This window comes from Mytilus edulis, chromosome 7 (assembly GCF_963676685.1).
Source record: "Mytilus edulis chromosome 7, xbMytEdul2.2, whole genome shotgun sequence".
In the NCBI taxonomy this organism is placed as follows: domain Eukaryota; kingdom Metazoa; phylum Mollusca; class Bivalvia; order Mytilida; family Mytilidae; genus Mytilus; species Mytilus edulis.
In genome coordinates this window covers 10579446-10595299 of record NC_092350.1, presented here as the reverse complement: position 1 = coordinate 10595299, position 15854 = coordinate 10579446, and the positions used below count along the sequence as shown (strand labels likewise).

The 15854-nt window shown below is 31.6% G+C and overlaps 1 protein-coding gene across 4 annotated transcripts in view; it reads right to left on the bottom strand.

The window, feature by feature from the left end:
- Window positions 1–621: 621 nt before the first annotated feature.
- The window catches only part of LOC139529915 (kinesin-like protein KIF6), a 71310-nt gene continuing 56077 nt past the window's right edge, over window positions 622–15854 (bottom strand). For all 4 annotated transcript variants that reach the window (XM_071325882.1, XM_071325881.1, XM_071325880.1 and 1 more), the window contains 8 exons: window positions 14484–14790; window positions 13808–13938; window positions 13144–13375; window positions 12495–12627; window positions 11999–12199; window positions 9952–11178; window positions 9363–9447; window positions 622–4019 (listed from right to left, as the gene is read on the bottom strand). In XM_071325882.1, coding sequence (XP_071181983.1) covers window positions 3757–4019; window positions 9363–9447; window positions 9952–11178; window positions 11999–12199; window positions 12495–12627; window positions 13144–13375; window positions 13808–13938; window positions 14484–14790 — 2579 coding nt within the window. In that variant the 3' untranslated portion in view covers window positions 622–3756. The remainder of the gene's footprint in view (window positions 4020–9362; window positions 9448–9951; window positions 11179–11998; window positions 12200–12494; window positions 12628–13143; window positions 13376–13807; window positions 13939–14483; window positions 14791–15854) is intronic.

The following is a 15854-nucleotide window of genomic DNA, read 5'->3' as shown; positions in this document are numbered from 1 at the left end:
CTATGATATTATCTTTCTAATTTAAATGCCAAATTATATTTTTTATCCAATTTCACGGTCCATTGAACATGGAAAATGATAGTGGGAGTGGGGCATCCGTGTACTTTGGACACATTCTTGTTTATACATGTAATGATGTTCATATTCATGTAATTTCAATCAGCAGAGTATGTGCATCTGTTTCTTTTTGTTTGTTTCAATATATTCTGTTAATTGTTTCAACACTTTTCTGTCTATTTCGATTTGAATGTTATTAATGCACGTCAAGTTTTGTTTGGTAATGAGTTCCAAATATAAATGGCCTCCAATGGTAAAAGGTTCATCTGCAGTGATTACTTATTATTACTAGCCTGATAATACTGAGGTCGCAAGTTTGAACCTAGATTGTGGCGAATTCTGTTTTACTCTGATCTTAATAAGAACCATTTTTCCTGCAGAAGGTTGGTGGTCTACTCCAAATTTCTCAACCTTTAAAAAATTGCTTTCATGAAAAAGCTGAAAGTTGCATTAAATACAAACAGTCTATCAATTACTCCAATTTATAAATATGACTGATTACTGTCTTTTATATCCTTAAATCTCCACATATTAGATATATTAAGGCAACAACATGGAAAAAAATTTGAAATAAACAATGATATAAAATTTATTTAAGTACAAGACACTGAAGCACATTTGTGCTGCCATAAATAAATAAATTGTAATAACTAACAAACAGAGTCAACAAGTCTATAAACATCACAGAGATTTACATATAGTCATGGTCATAAGACACTATAATATCACTGATATAAATATTGTCAATTATCACAAAAACTGTGACATCATCAATATTAAAATTGTCATGGTCACATGACTCTATAATATCACTGATATATATATATATATGGTAGTCATTAGCACAAGAACCAGTGACATCATCAATATTAGAATTGTCATGGTTACAAGATGCACTAACACTGGTAATACTAACAAAGTCATTGTCAGTAATTTTCATACTGCTGCAAAGAAAATACAATTATAAGTCAAATATCATTCTGATGTTTTTTGTAGTAACAATAAAAACATTTGGAAATCATAAGGACAGTGCATGGTACTATCAAATCAAAATAAATACATTATTTAAATTGTTACATCTAAGAAATTGAACAAATGAACTTAAAGGACAAGGTTCACTTATGGCCCAAAATGGCCTTAAAAATTAACTACTGTCAAAGTACTTTTATTCGTGGGGAACCAATTTTCGTGGTTTTCGTGGACGACTTTATTCACGAATTTAAATGTTCAACGAAGTATAACAATAGTGTTCCAAATCAAGACATGGGATCCCCATGTAGGTTTGACTACCAATATGATATATAATACATTGAATATCGGCAAATCTGAGATGACAATAATAGTAGTCTCAGGGCAAATGCACTATGAACTACAAACTGCAGGCAGTACTATACCCATTTAATCTTTCAACACCTAAAATGTACAACTTTTGATCTTTAAATTCTCATAAACAAGAATGTGTCCATAGTACACAGATGCCTCCACTCGCATTATCATTTTCTATGTTGAGTGGACAGTAAAATTGGGGTAATAACTCTAATTTGGCATTAAAATTGGAAAGATCATTTCATAGGAAACATGTGTACTAAGTTTCAAGTTGATTGGACTTCAACTTCATCAAAAACTTCCTTGACCAAAAACTTTAACCTGAAGCAGGACGAACGGACGGACAAATGAACAATCGAAAAGACGTACAGACCAGAAAACATAATGCCCCTCTACTATCATAAGTGGGGCATAAAAATACCCAAATTAACCTAAAATACTAATAATGTACATTAATGGGGTTGTCATAGGTTCGCCCGAATTAAAAAAAAAATTAAAAATTTAGGGCCAATCTTAACCCTTCGTGAACCTTCTCCTTTCCTTTGACAATGGTCAACATAAGAGCAGACACCAGTCTTCTTTTACATGTTTGACACAGGAAAATGCATTCTGGAGGTAATTGTATTACTAACACCTCAACACAAAATCAACATTAAATGCTATCCAAATCTTGATCTGTACATAAGATATGGCAAGGACAAAATTTTATATTTTGTTTTTACAATAAATATAAATGCAATAAATATAAATGTATCTCAAAATCAACTTCTAAAAAATTTAAATATAAAAAATCTGTCATAAAAAAAAAAATGGAATGTTTAAAAATCAATATCACAATAAAAAAATATTGGTGGTGAACTCATTTTGGACGGAAAATTATAATTAAAACTAACAAAAATAATTTGTATTTATTTTTCAAATTGTTGTTGTATTTTTTCTTCATGGTATTATACAATGATATTCATTAACATTAGTAAACACTGGAAATTCTCTACTGAATAGGCTTGGTAAAAACTATTACAGTCTGTAAACTCATAAACCATACATTTACATTACTAAAATCTGATTGTGTTAAAGCCATTTATGATTCAATTGAATATTAAGCAAAATATATATATTCACAAAACTTGCATAACAAAGTCACAATTTGCAATACTGAGTTTCATTCCCTCAACATAGACAAATTAAGGTGTACATTTGTAAATTTTATGTTCCCTTTCAATATCTAGCATTTACTAGAAATATGATATAAAATTAAAAAAAATCACAAGGAACAGAATATGACAGATGGCTTGTTTTCTAAATATCCAGACATAAATATTAAAGGCGCAGAGAAGATCAATGGTTAATGATAATGTGTGTGTACATGTATGTGTTAAGATATTCAAATATAGCACATTTTTGGTGGATTGAATAAACAAGTGATATCACAGAGACTATTAAACAACACATTCTAATGATGTGTGTACATGTATGTAACATCAGGAAATTGGTCAAGTCAAATAATTGCACTAAGTTTTACACAAATTCTGCCAAATGAGGGTATGGTATAGTTAATTGTATACAGAAACATCTTTCAACAACTGTGTAAAGAATTTTTTTTAAAGGAAATTCACCTAATCAGATCAGTTATTATTATTATGTTAAAAAAACCAGTTTGGACACATCAAATATAACTAAAATTAGAAAATAAGTAATACACCTACAATGAGAATCAACATCATTTAAGTTCATGAGCAGTTTTCTTTTACAAAAACATGTTATGCATAAATCATCAAGTTTAAATGAATCTTAGTTGTTTACAAATGTTTTTTAGTTGATACATGTTCTGACTTGTATAATTTAATGAAATTATGGTGTAAAAACTGCCAGAGGTGAGCAGATGTTAGACATCAGAATTTTTTGAAAAATAAGAATAGAGGGAGCTAGACAATAGACATCATATATAAACTACCGTTATTGTAATATTGTATGGAATAGAACAAGAAAACATTAAATAAATTACAATATTCAAACATATTTACTTTAAAAAATTAAACACAATAAAATTATATTAGAAAAAAGGGCATCAAATCCCCAAGTGCCAGTGAATTTTCCCTGAAGTTAAAAAAAGTGTTAAGATATTCAAATTTAGCACATTTTTGGTGGAATGAATAAACAAGTGATATCACAGAGACTATTAAACAAAACATTCTGACTAGCCTTCTATCAATATAGGAAATACTAAAAATATCAAATGCATAACTATTCACTATTCAGGATTTTCAACAATATGAATCCTTATAATGCTTAAATGCAAATTTTGCCATAAATTAAAAATAATATCACAAAATTATCTAAAATACCCTTATATTTAACAGTCTATTTTTGATTTTAATATCGTCTCTTTTTGTTTTTCTTTTTGATATAGTTTCTCCATGCTCGTTGTATAAGTTCTGCCGATCTCCTGGCTTTCCTGATTTTGGCGACCCGTTCTTTATGAGATTGTACTTTAGACTGGAAGGCATTCTCCACCTCGTTAACAGGTTCTACTGGTGCAGACTGAGGTTTGCTGGACTGAGTATAGTGATTAGCTTTCTTAGGAACATACTCCATTTTCATGTTATGACCAACTACCATATCGTCAAAACTTTTATCTAAAATGTGAGACATAAGCTATAAATTTTTCCTCAAAGGTGCAAAGATTTTTAAAAATGCAACCACAAAAAACAGATGCTCCGCAGGGCGCAGCTTTATACGACCGCAGAGGTTGAACCCTGAACGGTTGGGGCAAGTATGGACACAACATTCAAGCTGGATTCAGCTCTAAATTTGGATTGTGATTAAATAGTTGACACAGCATAGGTTTCTGACACAGAATGAATGTTGTCTAATGAACTTAAAATATTTTTTTTTGCCTTTGAGCAATTCACTATGCTGTTGAATATTAATCCTCTCAAAAAAATGTTTGAAGAAATTTTCTTTCTATTTATGAAATCTGATATGAGAAAAATTTAACCCCCCCCCCACCCCCATTTTTTTTTCACATCCCCCTTTACCTTTTTCCAAAACTGATCTCAATTCAAATTTCTAATGGAGTTTGCAACAATAACTACTCATTTAAATACATCATAAAATATTAAAATGTAAAATAAAGTGCTTGTTATCACTGAATGGTAAAGATTGTTTTAATTTATCAGTTGGTAGTAAAAGTGAATATTATCAGATTATTACATGGCATTTTTCATATCGCATGTATTATCAGCCCAAGGTTCAATATCAGCCCAAGAGCCGCACGGCTCGAGGGCTGATAATACATGCGATATGAAAAATGACATGTTATGATCTTTTTATCATATGCTTCAACAGTAGAGAAAAATAACAGATTCACATATTGATCCTTTTATGTGGTTCCCGAAGTTTAAAGAGTAAAAAAGTTCACGGCCGTCGAGCCCAAAATTTGATACATTCAATATGAAATCTTTCTATCATATGCCCCAACAGAGAGAGAGAGAGAAAACAAACATTTTAATATGGACGAATCGGCAAAAAATAATTCAACAATATACCTAATGATCATTGTTAAAAGTCAACTTTTTAAGGAAACTTTCTAAATTATATTTAAGAAAAACTTCAAAAATGCATTTATTAAATAATTTGTTTGGTTTTTTTTTTTTTTTTTTTTTTTTTTTTATTATTTTAAACAATATACTTTCCAGTATTCAAATAATTGTTTTGTACACTACTTTGTAATGTTTTTCACTGAAAACGTAGCATTGAGGTGTATTTTCCGGAATTGGCCGAGTATTACCGGAATCCCATGTGATTGATTGTTTGTTGCTTTACGCCACATTAGCACAAAAAGGCTATATCGCGGCGGGAATGCCATGTGATAACGTTGCGGAAAGGCATGTGATAACAATCGAAGCATGTGATAAACTTTTCATATCAGCCCGCTAAGCACCAATTCGAAAAATATGGAATTAACGTCAATTTAATGCTATTATCATACGGTAAAATTTATATGTTATTTAGTCTAAGTATATGATAAACATTGTATATTGTATAAAACAATGATTTAAGTTGATTCAACTACTATTCTGGACAAAGAAAGATAACTCCAATTGAAAATTTCTTGCTATTGCACAATATTGTGCAATTAGTTATTTCTTGCTATTGCGCAATACTGTGCAATTGAAAATATTTGCTATTGCGCAATACTGTGCAATTGAAAATATTTGCTATTGCACAATACTGTGCAATTGAAGATTTTTTGCTATTGCGCAATACTGTGCAATTGAAAATTTCTTGCTATTGCACAATACTGTTCAATTGAAGATTTCTTGCTATTGTTGAATACTGTGCAATTGAAAATTTCTTGCTATTGCACAATACTTAATATAATAATTTTAGATCCTGATTTGAACCAACTTGAAAACTGGGCCCATAATCAAAAATCTAAGTAAAGATTCTAAAGATTCAGTATATCAAAAAAAAAAATCAATTTTTGTTAAAATCAAACTTAGTTTAATTTTGGACCCTTTGGACTTTAAAGTAGACCAATTTGAAAACGGGACCAAAAATTAAGAACCTACATACACAGTTAGATTTGGCATATCAAAGAACCCCAATTATTCAATTTTTGATGAAATCAAACAAAGATTAATTTTGGACCAAGATTTGGACCAACTTGAAAACTGGGCCAATAATCAAAAATCTAAGTACATTTTTAGATTCAGCATATCAAAGAACCCCAAGGATTCAATTTTTGTTAAAATCAAACTAAGATAAATTTTGGACCCTTTGGACCTTAATGTAGACCAATTTGAAAACGGGACCAAAAATTCACAATCTACTTACACAGTTAGATTCGGCATATCAAAGAACCCCAATTATTCAATTTTTTATGAAATTAAACAAAGTCCATTTTTTTACCCCTTATTCCTAAACTGTTGAGACCAAAACTCCCAAAATCAAACCCAACCTTCCTTTTATGGTCACCTTGTGTTTAAATTTCATAGATTTCTATTTACTCATACTAAAGTTATGGTGCGAAAACCAAGAATAATGCTTATTTGGGCCCCTTTTGGCCCCTAATTCCTAAACTGTTAGGACTTCAACTCCAAAAATCAATCCCAACCTTCCTTTTGTGGTCATAAACCTTGTGTTTAAATTTCATTGATTTCTATTTACTTATACTAAATACTAAAGTTATTGTGTGAAAACCAAGAATAATGCTTATTTGGGCCCTTTTTTGACCCCTAATTCCTAAACAGTTTCAACCAAAACTCCCAAAATCAATCCCAACCTTCCTTTTGTGGTCATAAACCTTGTGTCAAAATTTCATAGATTTCTATTTACTTAAACTAAAGTAATAGTGCGACAACGACAACAACGACTACGCAGACGACGACGCCAACGTGATACCAATATACGACCAAAATTTTTTCAATTTTTACGGTCATATAATAACAAATATTATTCATAAGTCAAATATGAAGGGCTTGTAAACAACAGTGTGATCAATTTTGTTATATCTATACTTAGTGAAAACTCAAGTCATGTATGTATAAATGAATGACTGTTACAAATTATCTCCCTTGCATTGTAAATCCACATGTATTGCAAGTGCAAACAGTATGTATATTTCGCTGTGTTTAAATTCAATAAGGTTATGGGAACTTTATTGACCTTTATACTTCTGATAGTTTTCACATCCTTTTCACCTATTTTGAAGCTTGAAAAGGTGATCTATTTCAGAAGCACGTCCTATCACCTTGTATATAGGCTAGCACATTACCACAATTAAACCATTGGGACAGATCTTGGTATTTAGTAGATATGTTTCTCCCTTAATGTTGGTCCAAGAAATTGATTCTTATTGATTTTGAAATTATTATTAGAAATAAAAATAGAGTGGAATTGTGATTATAAATCACATCACATTCCCATATGGCAGTTCTTACAAGCAAAACAAAAATACAAGAACATGCATGTGTCCGAAGGACAGGCACCATGCCCCCTCCCACTTTCACATTTCCATTAATAGTGAAGTACAAAAACTTTGTCAAAAAAATATTTCGGCATAAAAATTAAACAGGTTATTTCATAAAGAACATGTGGCTTAGTTTCAAGTTGGTGTGTATGCAAACTACCTTAAACCAAAACATTATCTGGATAAGAGACAGATGGACCTACAGATAGATGGCCAATTAGAAAACATAATGCCATCTACTGTTGTAGGCAGGACATATAAAATAGGCCACTCAAAACTTCTATAAAAATAATAAATATTCTATTTTTAACTATGTGCTCATAACAAAGCTTGACAATCTATATTGTCTTAAATCACTGCAAAAAAAAAACCCAACTCAAACTGAAAATAAACAAATGAAACAAATTTTCACTCTAATTATTTGACACTACTTTGGGGCTACTACTGTGAATCATACGCACACATTACCTGATACTGATTTATTATTCTGACTTAGCAGCTGATAACAAAATATTGCAGTACAATTAAATAATCGATAGGCAAATTATACATTTTTCAGCATAATGAACTGTTTAAACAATAAAACATAAATCCAGGTATTACACAAAAAAGAATTTTGCATTTTGTAAGAATGTTAGAAATTGTGAAGCAATCACTCTGATTCAAACAAAAAATTCTCTGAAACCAATATTATCAAGATGCTTGATTTCTTGATTGACAACATATTTGTAACGTTCGGAGGACGTGTTTTTCAACAGACTGTCAGCATCCCAATGGGAACAAACTGTGCCCCTCTACTTGCCGACTTGTTTCTTTATTATTATGAGGCTGACTTCATGCAGGAACTTCTTAGGAAGAAAGATAAGAAGTTAGCAATATCCTTTAACTCTACTTTCCGCTATATAGATGACGTTCTTTCACTAAACAATTCAAAATTTGGTGACTATGTGGAACGCATCTATCCCATCGAATTGGAGATAAAGGATACTACAGATACAGTTAAGTCGGCTTCATATCTTGACTTACATCTAGAAATTGACAACGAGGGTCGGTTGAAAACAAAACTTTACGACAAAAGAGATGATTTCAGCTTTCCAATTGTGAACTTTCCATTTCTAAGTAGCAACATTCCAGCAGCACCTGCATACGGGGTATATATCTCCCAATTGATACGATATTCCCATGCTTGCATTTCCTATCATGATTTTCTTGATAGAGGGTTACTGCTCACAAGGAAGCTATTAAACCAAGAGTTCCAAATGGTGAAGTTGAAATCATCCCTTCGTAAATTTTACGGACGCCATCACGAGTTGGTTGACCGTTATGGAATAACCGTTTCACAAATGATATCGGATATGTTCCTTACGTCGTAACTACAATCCCCTTCCCTTTCATGAATGTGACCTATCGAATTAGACTATTTACCGGATTTGTAATCACATAAGCAACACGACGGGTGCCACATGTGGAGCAGGATCTGCTTACCCTTCTGGAGCACCTGAGATCACCCCTAGTTTTTGGTGGGGTTCGTGTTGTTTATTCTTTAGTTTTCTATGTTGTGTCATGTGTACTATTGTTTTTCTGTTTGTCTTTTTCATTTTTAGCCATGGCGTTGTCAGTTTGTTTTAGATTTATGAGTTTGACTGTCCCTTTGGTATCTTTCGTCCCTGTTTTTTCAAAGTTTTGTATCAAGATTTTTTGTGATTACAAATTGTTCACAGTTTGTTTTAAATAAGCCTTATCAACAACAACAAAAAAAAAAGGGAGATAATGGACATTTTGATGAGAAAGATAATTGCAATAATTTTTTGTTGTTGTTATCACTTAACAGATTCATAAGAAAAAATTGGATGTCATTATCAAGCCTATGTATACTTAGTTAAGTATTGAGGAATTACTGATGTGACAATCTTTAACTAAATAACCAATTTTTCCTTTTAAAATCTGGAAAAAGTTAATACATAAACCATGTAATAACATAATAACCCGATTTATTATCACTTACCTTCTTTAGATTTTGATGGTGTTCTTGTCTTCTTTTCTGGAGTTTTGATGGATGTAGAAGCCAATCTGTCTAAAATGGACGTCTCCTGTAAAAATATGTTATGTCAAAATAAGATTTACTATGGTGAAAATGTTAACATTTTTAATGCTTTAGGGTGTGTTTTCATAATTTTTAAAAATAAAGTACATGTATTTTAATGTTATTTTCGAAATTCAAAATAAGAATTCACAGATCCAGAAATGACCAATCCCAATATCCCTAGCTTAAAAACACCCGATCCTGACATCCCGAAAAAAGATCCTGCCCCCTGATATGTGTATTCAATAGAACTGATAAGTAATAAGTAATATATGCAAGAGGAAACAATATTTTGGGTATATCAATTTATAGATGTTGACTAAAAGTTGCAATCTTGTAATTGCTATAAGACATCTAAAAACTACTGAGAAAATGCCAACTGAATCAGTTCTGTATTGTTTTTGTCTGTTTGTAATAAATCATTGGCATTTTGTTTTATCCCAACAAATAAAATATCTTTCTTCTTCAACTTTGAACTTTCTTGTTTGTTTAAGAAATTCACTGTACTCACTCTAGCCATAGGTCCCCAGTTTCTGTACTTAATATTTGGAGTTTTAGGTTTTGGCTTTTTCTGTTCTGCATCACTATAATCACTATCCATTGACTTATCTCTCCATCTGTCTCGGCTCTTACGGTCACGACTGGTGCTCTTTCTCTCCCGACTATGACTACTCTGTCTTAACCAGGAATCTCTAGAACTCTGTCGGTCTCTACTCCTACCCTGTCTAACACCATAAGCTGCCTGTATCTGATCTGACCTCTGTCTTGATGTACCCCGACTTTTACGACTTGGCGCTTCACCAAAAAAGCTAGGATTAGTATTCCTAGCGTAATCATTATAATCCTCATGATCATAATAAACGTTCGATTCACGTTTGTCCAACATTGATGCCAAAGCAGAATCAAAGGTATTTGAGGCAAGACCCATTTTTCTTGCATCAAATTTATCTCCACTACTCATTCCATACACATAATTACTTGGCAACATTGTTTCCTCGGGTTCAGATTCAAAACCATTTTCCTGATCACTGCTAATTTCACGTCTTCGTTCAGATTTTCTAGAAGAAGACTTATAATCATCAGTCATATATTCTGGAGATAAAAACTGAACCTCTTTTTCAGCATTTCTCTTTAACTCACTGTGAAAATCAGCCACAGAAGCCTGTCTGCTCGCTGCAGATGATGGAGGCCGTGAAAATGCTGATTCCCATCTTACAGTTGGATCCTTTTCTTGTTTTCTTTTGGCATAAAAATCTGAATCTGGAATGCTACTTTGAAATGATCTCAAACTGGCCCTTGAAGGAGGACGATCAAAATTTGATTTGGCTGTGAAAAATGTAGCACCAGAAACTCTAGTAACAGCAGATTTAGGATACTCTTCCTGATCATCTTCGTCCCTATCAAAGTCACTCTTGGCTGTTACAAAAGTGTCATCCGATGCCCTGGTCTGTGCAGACCTGGGATAATTCTCCTCCTTCTGTTCTACAATTTGAACAGGTTTTGATGCATGTCGCGATGCATGCCGAGACGGTTCACGATGCATAAACATGCCTTTAGCAGGAGCTGTATTCATGTTACGATCACCGTTATGTAATACAAGCCCATCAGGGTATCCTGCAGATTTAGACATGCGTAACATTTCTTTAAACTCTTGTAATTTTTGTCTTGTGGCTTCTTCTTTCATCTCTAACTGTCGACTTAGTACCATGTATTTTTCTCTATCTAGATCTGTCTGAGCCTGTAATTAATAAGACATGTAAATTATATTGTATGTTACTCCTTAGTTAACCTAGGATTGTATGGTAAAATGGATAGCCATGAAATTAATGTATAGGAACTGTAATGTATACATGAACAAAATCTGATAAATTACATTTCAAATCTAGTTCTCTTCATTATATCTGAGACAAACTTTAACAAGTTCTACTGTATATTTATATCAGTTCTAAGTAACTAAGTGTGTCAATGAGACAGATAACCAACAACACAAGTCCATCTAAGACAGATAACCAACAACACAAGTCCATCTAAGACAATTTACAGGTTACATACTGAAAATAAGCTTCAACTTTTAGATATGTGATTTGTGCATATTAAAAAGATATTTTCAACAAACAAAAATTTCAATTCAGGAACTGTAGAATGTCTCATATGTATATTAAGGTTCCTTTAAGCTATTCTGTTTCTGCTGTTTAATAAAAATAAAATGTCACATTTCTGATAATATATTGTGAACCTTGAGTACAGAAGAATCAGAAGAATAAATGAAAGAGAATATAAAAACATAACAGCGGTGTATAAATGTAATCAGGCAACCTCAACCATTGATAGAAAATTCTGGAAGAGACTCTTAATTTGTAATTTGTCTAATTGTATGTAAAAGTACATATTAAATAACCTTCAAGGCTTATCTTTTTAGACCTTTTTTCTGAGTATATCTTTAAAAACATTTCAGTAATCTAAATATAGAGTAATCTTTTGCCTACATGTGTTAATGGGTAAATAAGTTGAATAACATTTGGTAGAGCTACGTTTTGATGATATGTGTTAAGATTTACCCTTTCATGTTTCTTCTCCTCGTTTCTCAACAAATCGTAGACCTGTCTGGTATTTAACGTTCCGTCATGTTTACGGAACTTTCCAAACTTATCCACAATAGTTGGTTTAGCACTACCAATCTCAGCCATAATATGTTCTGACTGTTCATTTAACTGTTGGCGTTTCTCATCTATAAATTCCAACTTTTTATCAAACTTTGCCTGTAATGAAAAATAAGGATTTTAAAGCTGTCTATATATGTCAGGAAATATTGATTTTAGTTGGCAGGTTTGCTGAATTTGATTGTTATGAATTCTGTTTAGAGATATATACAATTGGAAAACATCCTTTCCATGTATATAACAGGTATCAATATGCACTGAAGTAATCCGAAGATTCATGAAAGATGATGTGGGATCTGCTATACACTTTTAAAGTGATAAAGAGTTTCAGTTGAACACAGATTAATATAATAAATCTTTACAATTTTAGACTAAACTATCAATAGTAACACACCTGTCTTTTCCTGAGTTGTTTTTCCACCAGTTTTTCTTGTTCGACCAGATTTGGATCTGCCTCAGTGGATCTAAGTTGTTGTACATAGGCATGCTGATCTGTTACTTGGTCTTTTGTTACATCTAAGTTTGTTCTTAAATAAACAAAATTGTATCTAAAAATACTTTGTTGTTTTCCCCATCACTCATTTATAGCAAATTCTAAACTGAAAGCATAATATGGTATTCTGACTATAACACTTAAAACAGGGTTACTTCTATGTCATTTGTTCTTTGGTGAAGAGTTGTATCATTGGTAATCATACCACATCTTCTTATTTTTAAAATTAAAGCCTCCTCCTAATCTGGGTGAACGATGTAACAGAAAAACAAACTATTTAAGGGTTAAACTTTAAATGAAATATAACTATTAAATAGAAAAGGGCTTATCTAAGGATAAGAACATGTTCTTACCAGAATGTGACAGTAGTTCCAGAAAGGTAATAAAAATTTAAAGGGTTTGGTTATACATTTCCTGCCTGTGTATGCATTCACTATTTCTATTAAATCTCATCTGTATACAATGTCATATACACACAAAAAAGAATTTAAATGACTCACTGTTTCAAACTAATATACAAATGAACATTTTTATTATACAAGTAACATACTTAATCTCCTGTTCCATCATATCTAATTCCTGAGTGGCCAAATTTAATTTCATTTCAATGATTTCTTCTTCTTTCTCTAATTTCTCCTGTTGCATCTGATGAACTTTGGAATTTAAAGTTTTTATCTCCTTCACTCGTTTCTTTTCAAATGGTGTTTGATATTTCCTACTCCTCCTTTTATGGGCCTCCAGTAGTGATGTCAAACGACTGACTGGATCTTGTGGTTTGTTTTCTGTTCACAGAAATATATAAAATACATTTTACTTATAATTTATAATATACAAAAGGCAGTTGCTATCCTCCATCTTGAATAGTGAGATTTATTCAAAAGTGTGAATTGCACAGTATTTGACTTAATATTTAAGTTGAAAGAAAAGTATTTCTTATTATAACAGGGTTCAATTAAATTGGTTTTTTTTATCTAATAATTGATTGCTCTTTCAAAAACTGACAGAAGGAATTACCCAAAATCTATGTCCCAATGTAATGACTATTTTTTTGGAGAAAAAAAACTAACATTGAACAAGAGTGTTTCATTCAATTTTCATACATTTACCTTCTGTATTCCTGGTTAGAACATATATACAAAGTAAATAATAAACTCAAGAAACACCTTCACTAATTTGGTCATTGACTGAATCTTTCATCTTAACCACATTTTTACCTTCTCGATCTTCCTCATCAGATAGTGTAGATTCCCTGACAGGTTGTTGTGGTTTTCTCCTGACAGGTTTTTGGGCTGCTTCTCTGGTGTCAGCAGTCCAAGCATTTGTTATAGGGATCTCTACTTCTTTTCTATAATTAAGTTCAACATAAAATTAAAATGACTGTTAATATTGTATCCATTACCTGCTATCTTGAATACTGCTTACTAGTATCTTTAAATTCTTGCCAGCAATAATTACATAGTAGTTAGTGGATGTTATTGCATAGGTCTGTTGATGAAAACTAATTTAATTTATATGTTTTCATTATGTTTATTTAGTGTATTCAAACAAAACTACCATTTAACTTGATAAACATAATAAGTCTATATACTGTGGATTCATTCATTTTTTCTGTACCAATATTTGTGATTTTAAGAAAGATTGATATTTCATTGGTATTGTTATTTTGTTGTTTTGCCAAATTCTGCAAACAAGCTCAATTAAAAAAAAACACATGATAAAATGCTGTAGTACTACATGTATAAGCAGTCACTGAACCATTACAGCTAGGTAAAAAAACACCAGACATATTATGTATATAGTAAGTAGCAACATAATTATTTCAAATATACAAAAAAAAAGAACACAATCAAATTAATAAATAGCCATTTTTTTCTGAACTGAATGTCTTACCTAGCTTGATTTTGCTGTATACGTGTATCAGGGTGGACTCTCAACACATCCACTTCTGGATCTTCATTTGAAGTCAGGACTTTCTTCTCTTCAAAGGCTCTTCTCCTTGTCTGTGATTGGTTATGAGTAATGGAACGAATATTCTTCTTGTTTAAATGATTGTCAGTTGATCTCCAATTTTGATCATTTTTGTGATATTCGATACTTTTGTTATTGTTAGAAAATTCTAGATTTAAGTCTTGTCCTTCTCTTATCATACCTCTAAGTAACTTCATACATTCTCTGAACTTCTGGGGATTTGTAATTCCTGAAAATTTAAGATATAGTATACAAAAATTGTTTCAATATTTTCAATTGACCAAATATTAATTCAGTATTTTCAAACAAACATTGGTGACGAGTTGTCTCATTGGCAATCATATCACTTCTTTTTATAGTATATTAATTCATGAAATGTTTAAACTATTAGATAGTCAAACTTGTTAGCTTTTTTTACCTTTTTTATTCTTTCAAAAGTAATTTCAGATCAATTCTGTGCTTAATATATATGTATAAATAGAATAGAAAATTAACTCTGTAATGTTATATCAAAAGAATTGAAAGACAGCTAGCTTTTATATGACTTAACATTGTGTACTAATATTATAAAGCTTCTCTTATTGAAGACATTCTTGAACAAATGGACAGGTTTTGGATATCAATTAAAAAATAAAATTTATGTAAGATATGCATAGGAAAAAGGCGAATGGACAAACATAAGTCTACAATTAGGAGATAACTGTATTGTATTTTAAGCTCCGACGGCATTAATTGGGGATTTGATGGTCGCAAATTAAGTTTACTGGCAACGCGTTAGCGGAGACAGTAAACAGGTATTTGCGACCATCAAATCCCCAATTGATGGTGTCGGAGCTTAAAATACAATATTGTTATCTCCATTCTAATGAAACTGACAAAAAACAACGTTAAAACATGTATTTAAAATCTATCATATGCCGTCTGCACTTGCGCGTACGTCCCATAGCATCTATTGTCAATTGATTTCATGTAAATAAGTGACGTTATCCAATCAAAATGAACGTTACAAACATTGTTGCATTAGAATACAACGTTCATCATTTATGGGGGTATAAAATTCATTGCAATGTTAGAATTATGGCTTAACACATGTTTACATACAAGAGTGCACACGCTGAAATGTCTCGCCTTCTATACTTATCATTGATATTATGTTGATAGTCCTAAGTAAAAAGCTAAGCTTTATAACAACTGTACCATAAACTTAACATTAACCAAGATAACTAAACAAAGACCAATGAACCTTGAAAATGAGGTAAAGGTCAGATGAACCATGCCAGGCAGACATGTACA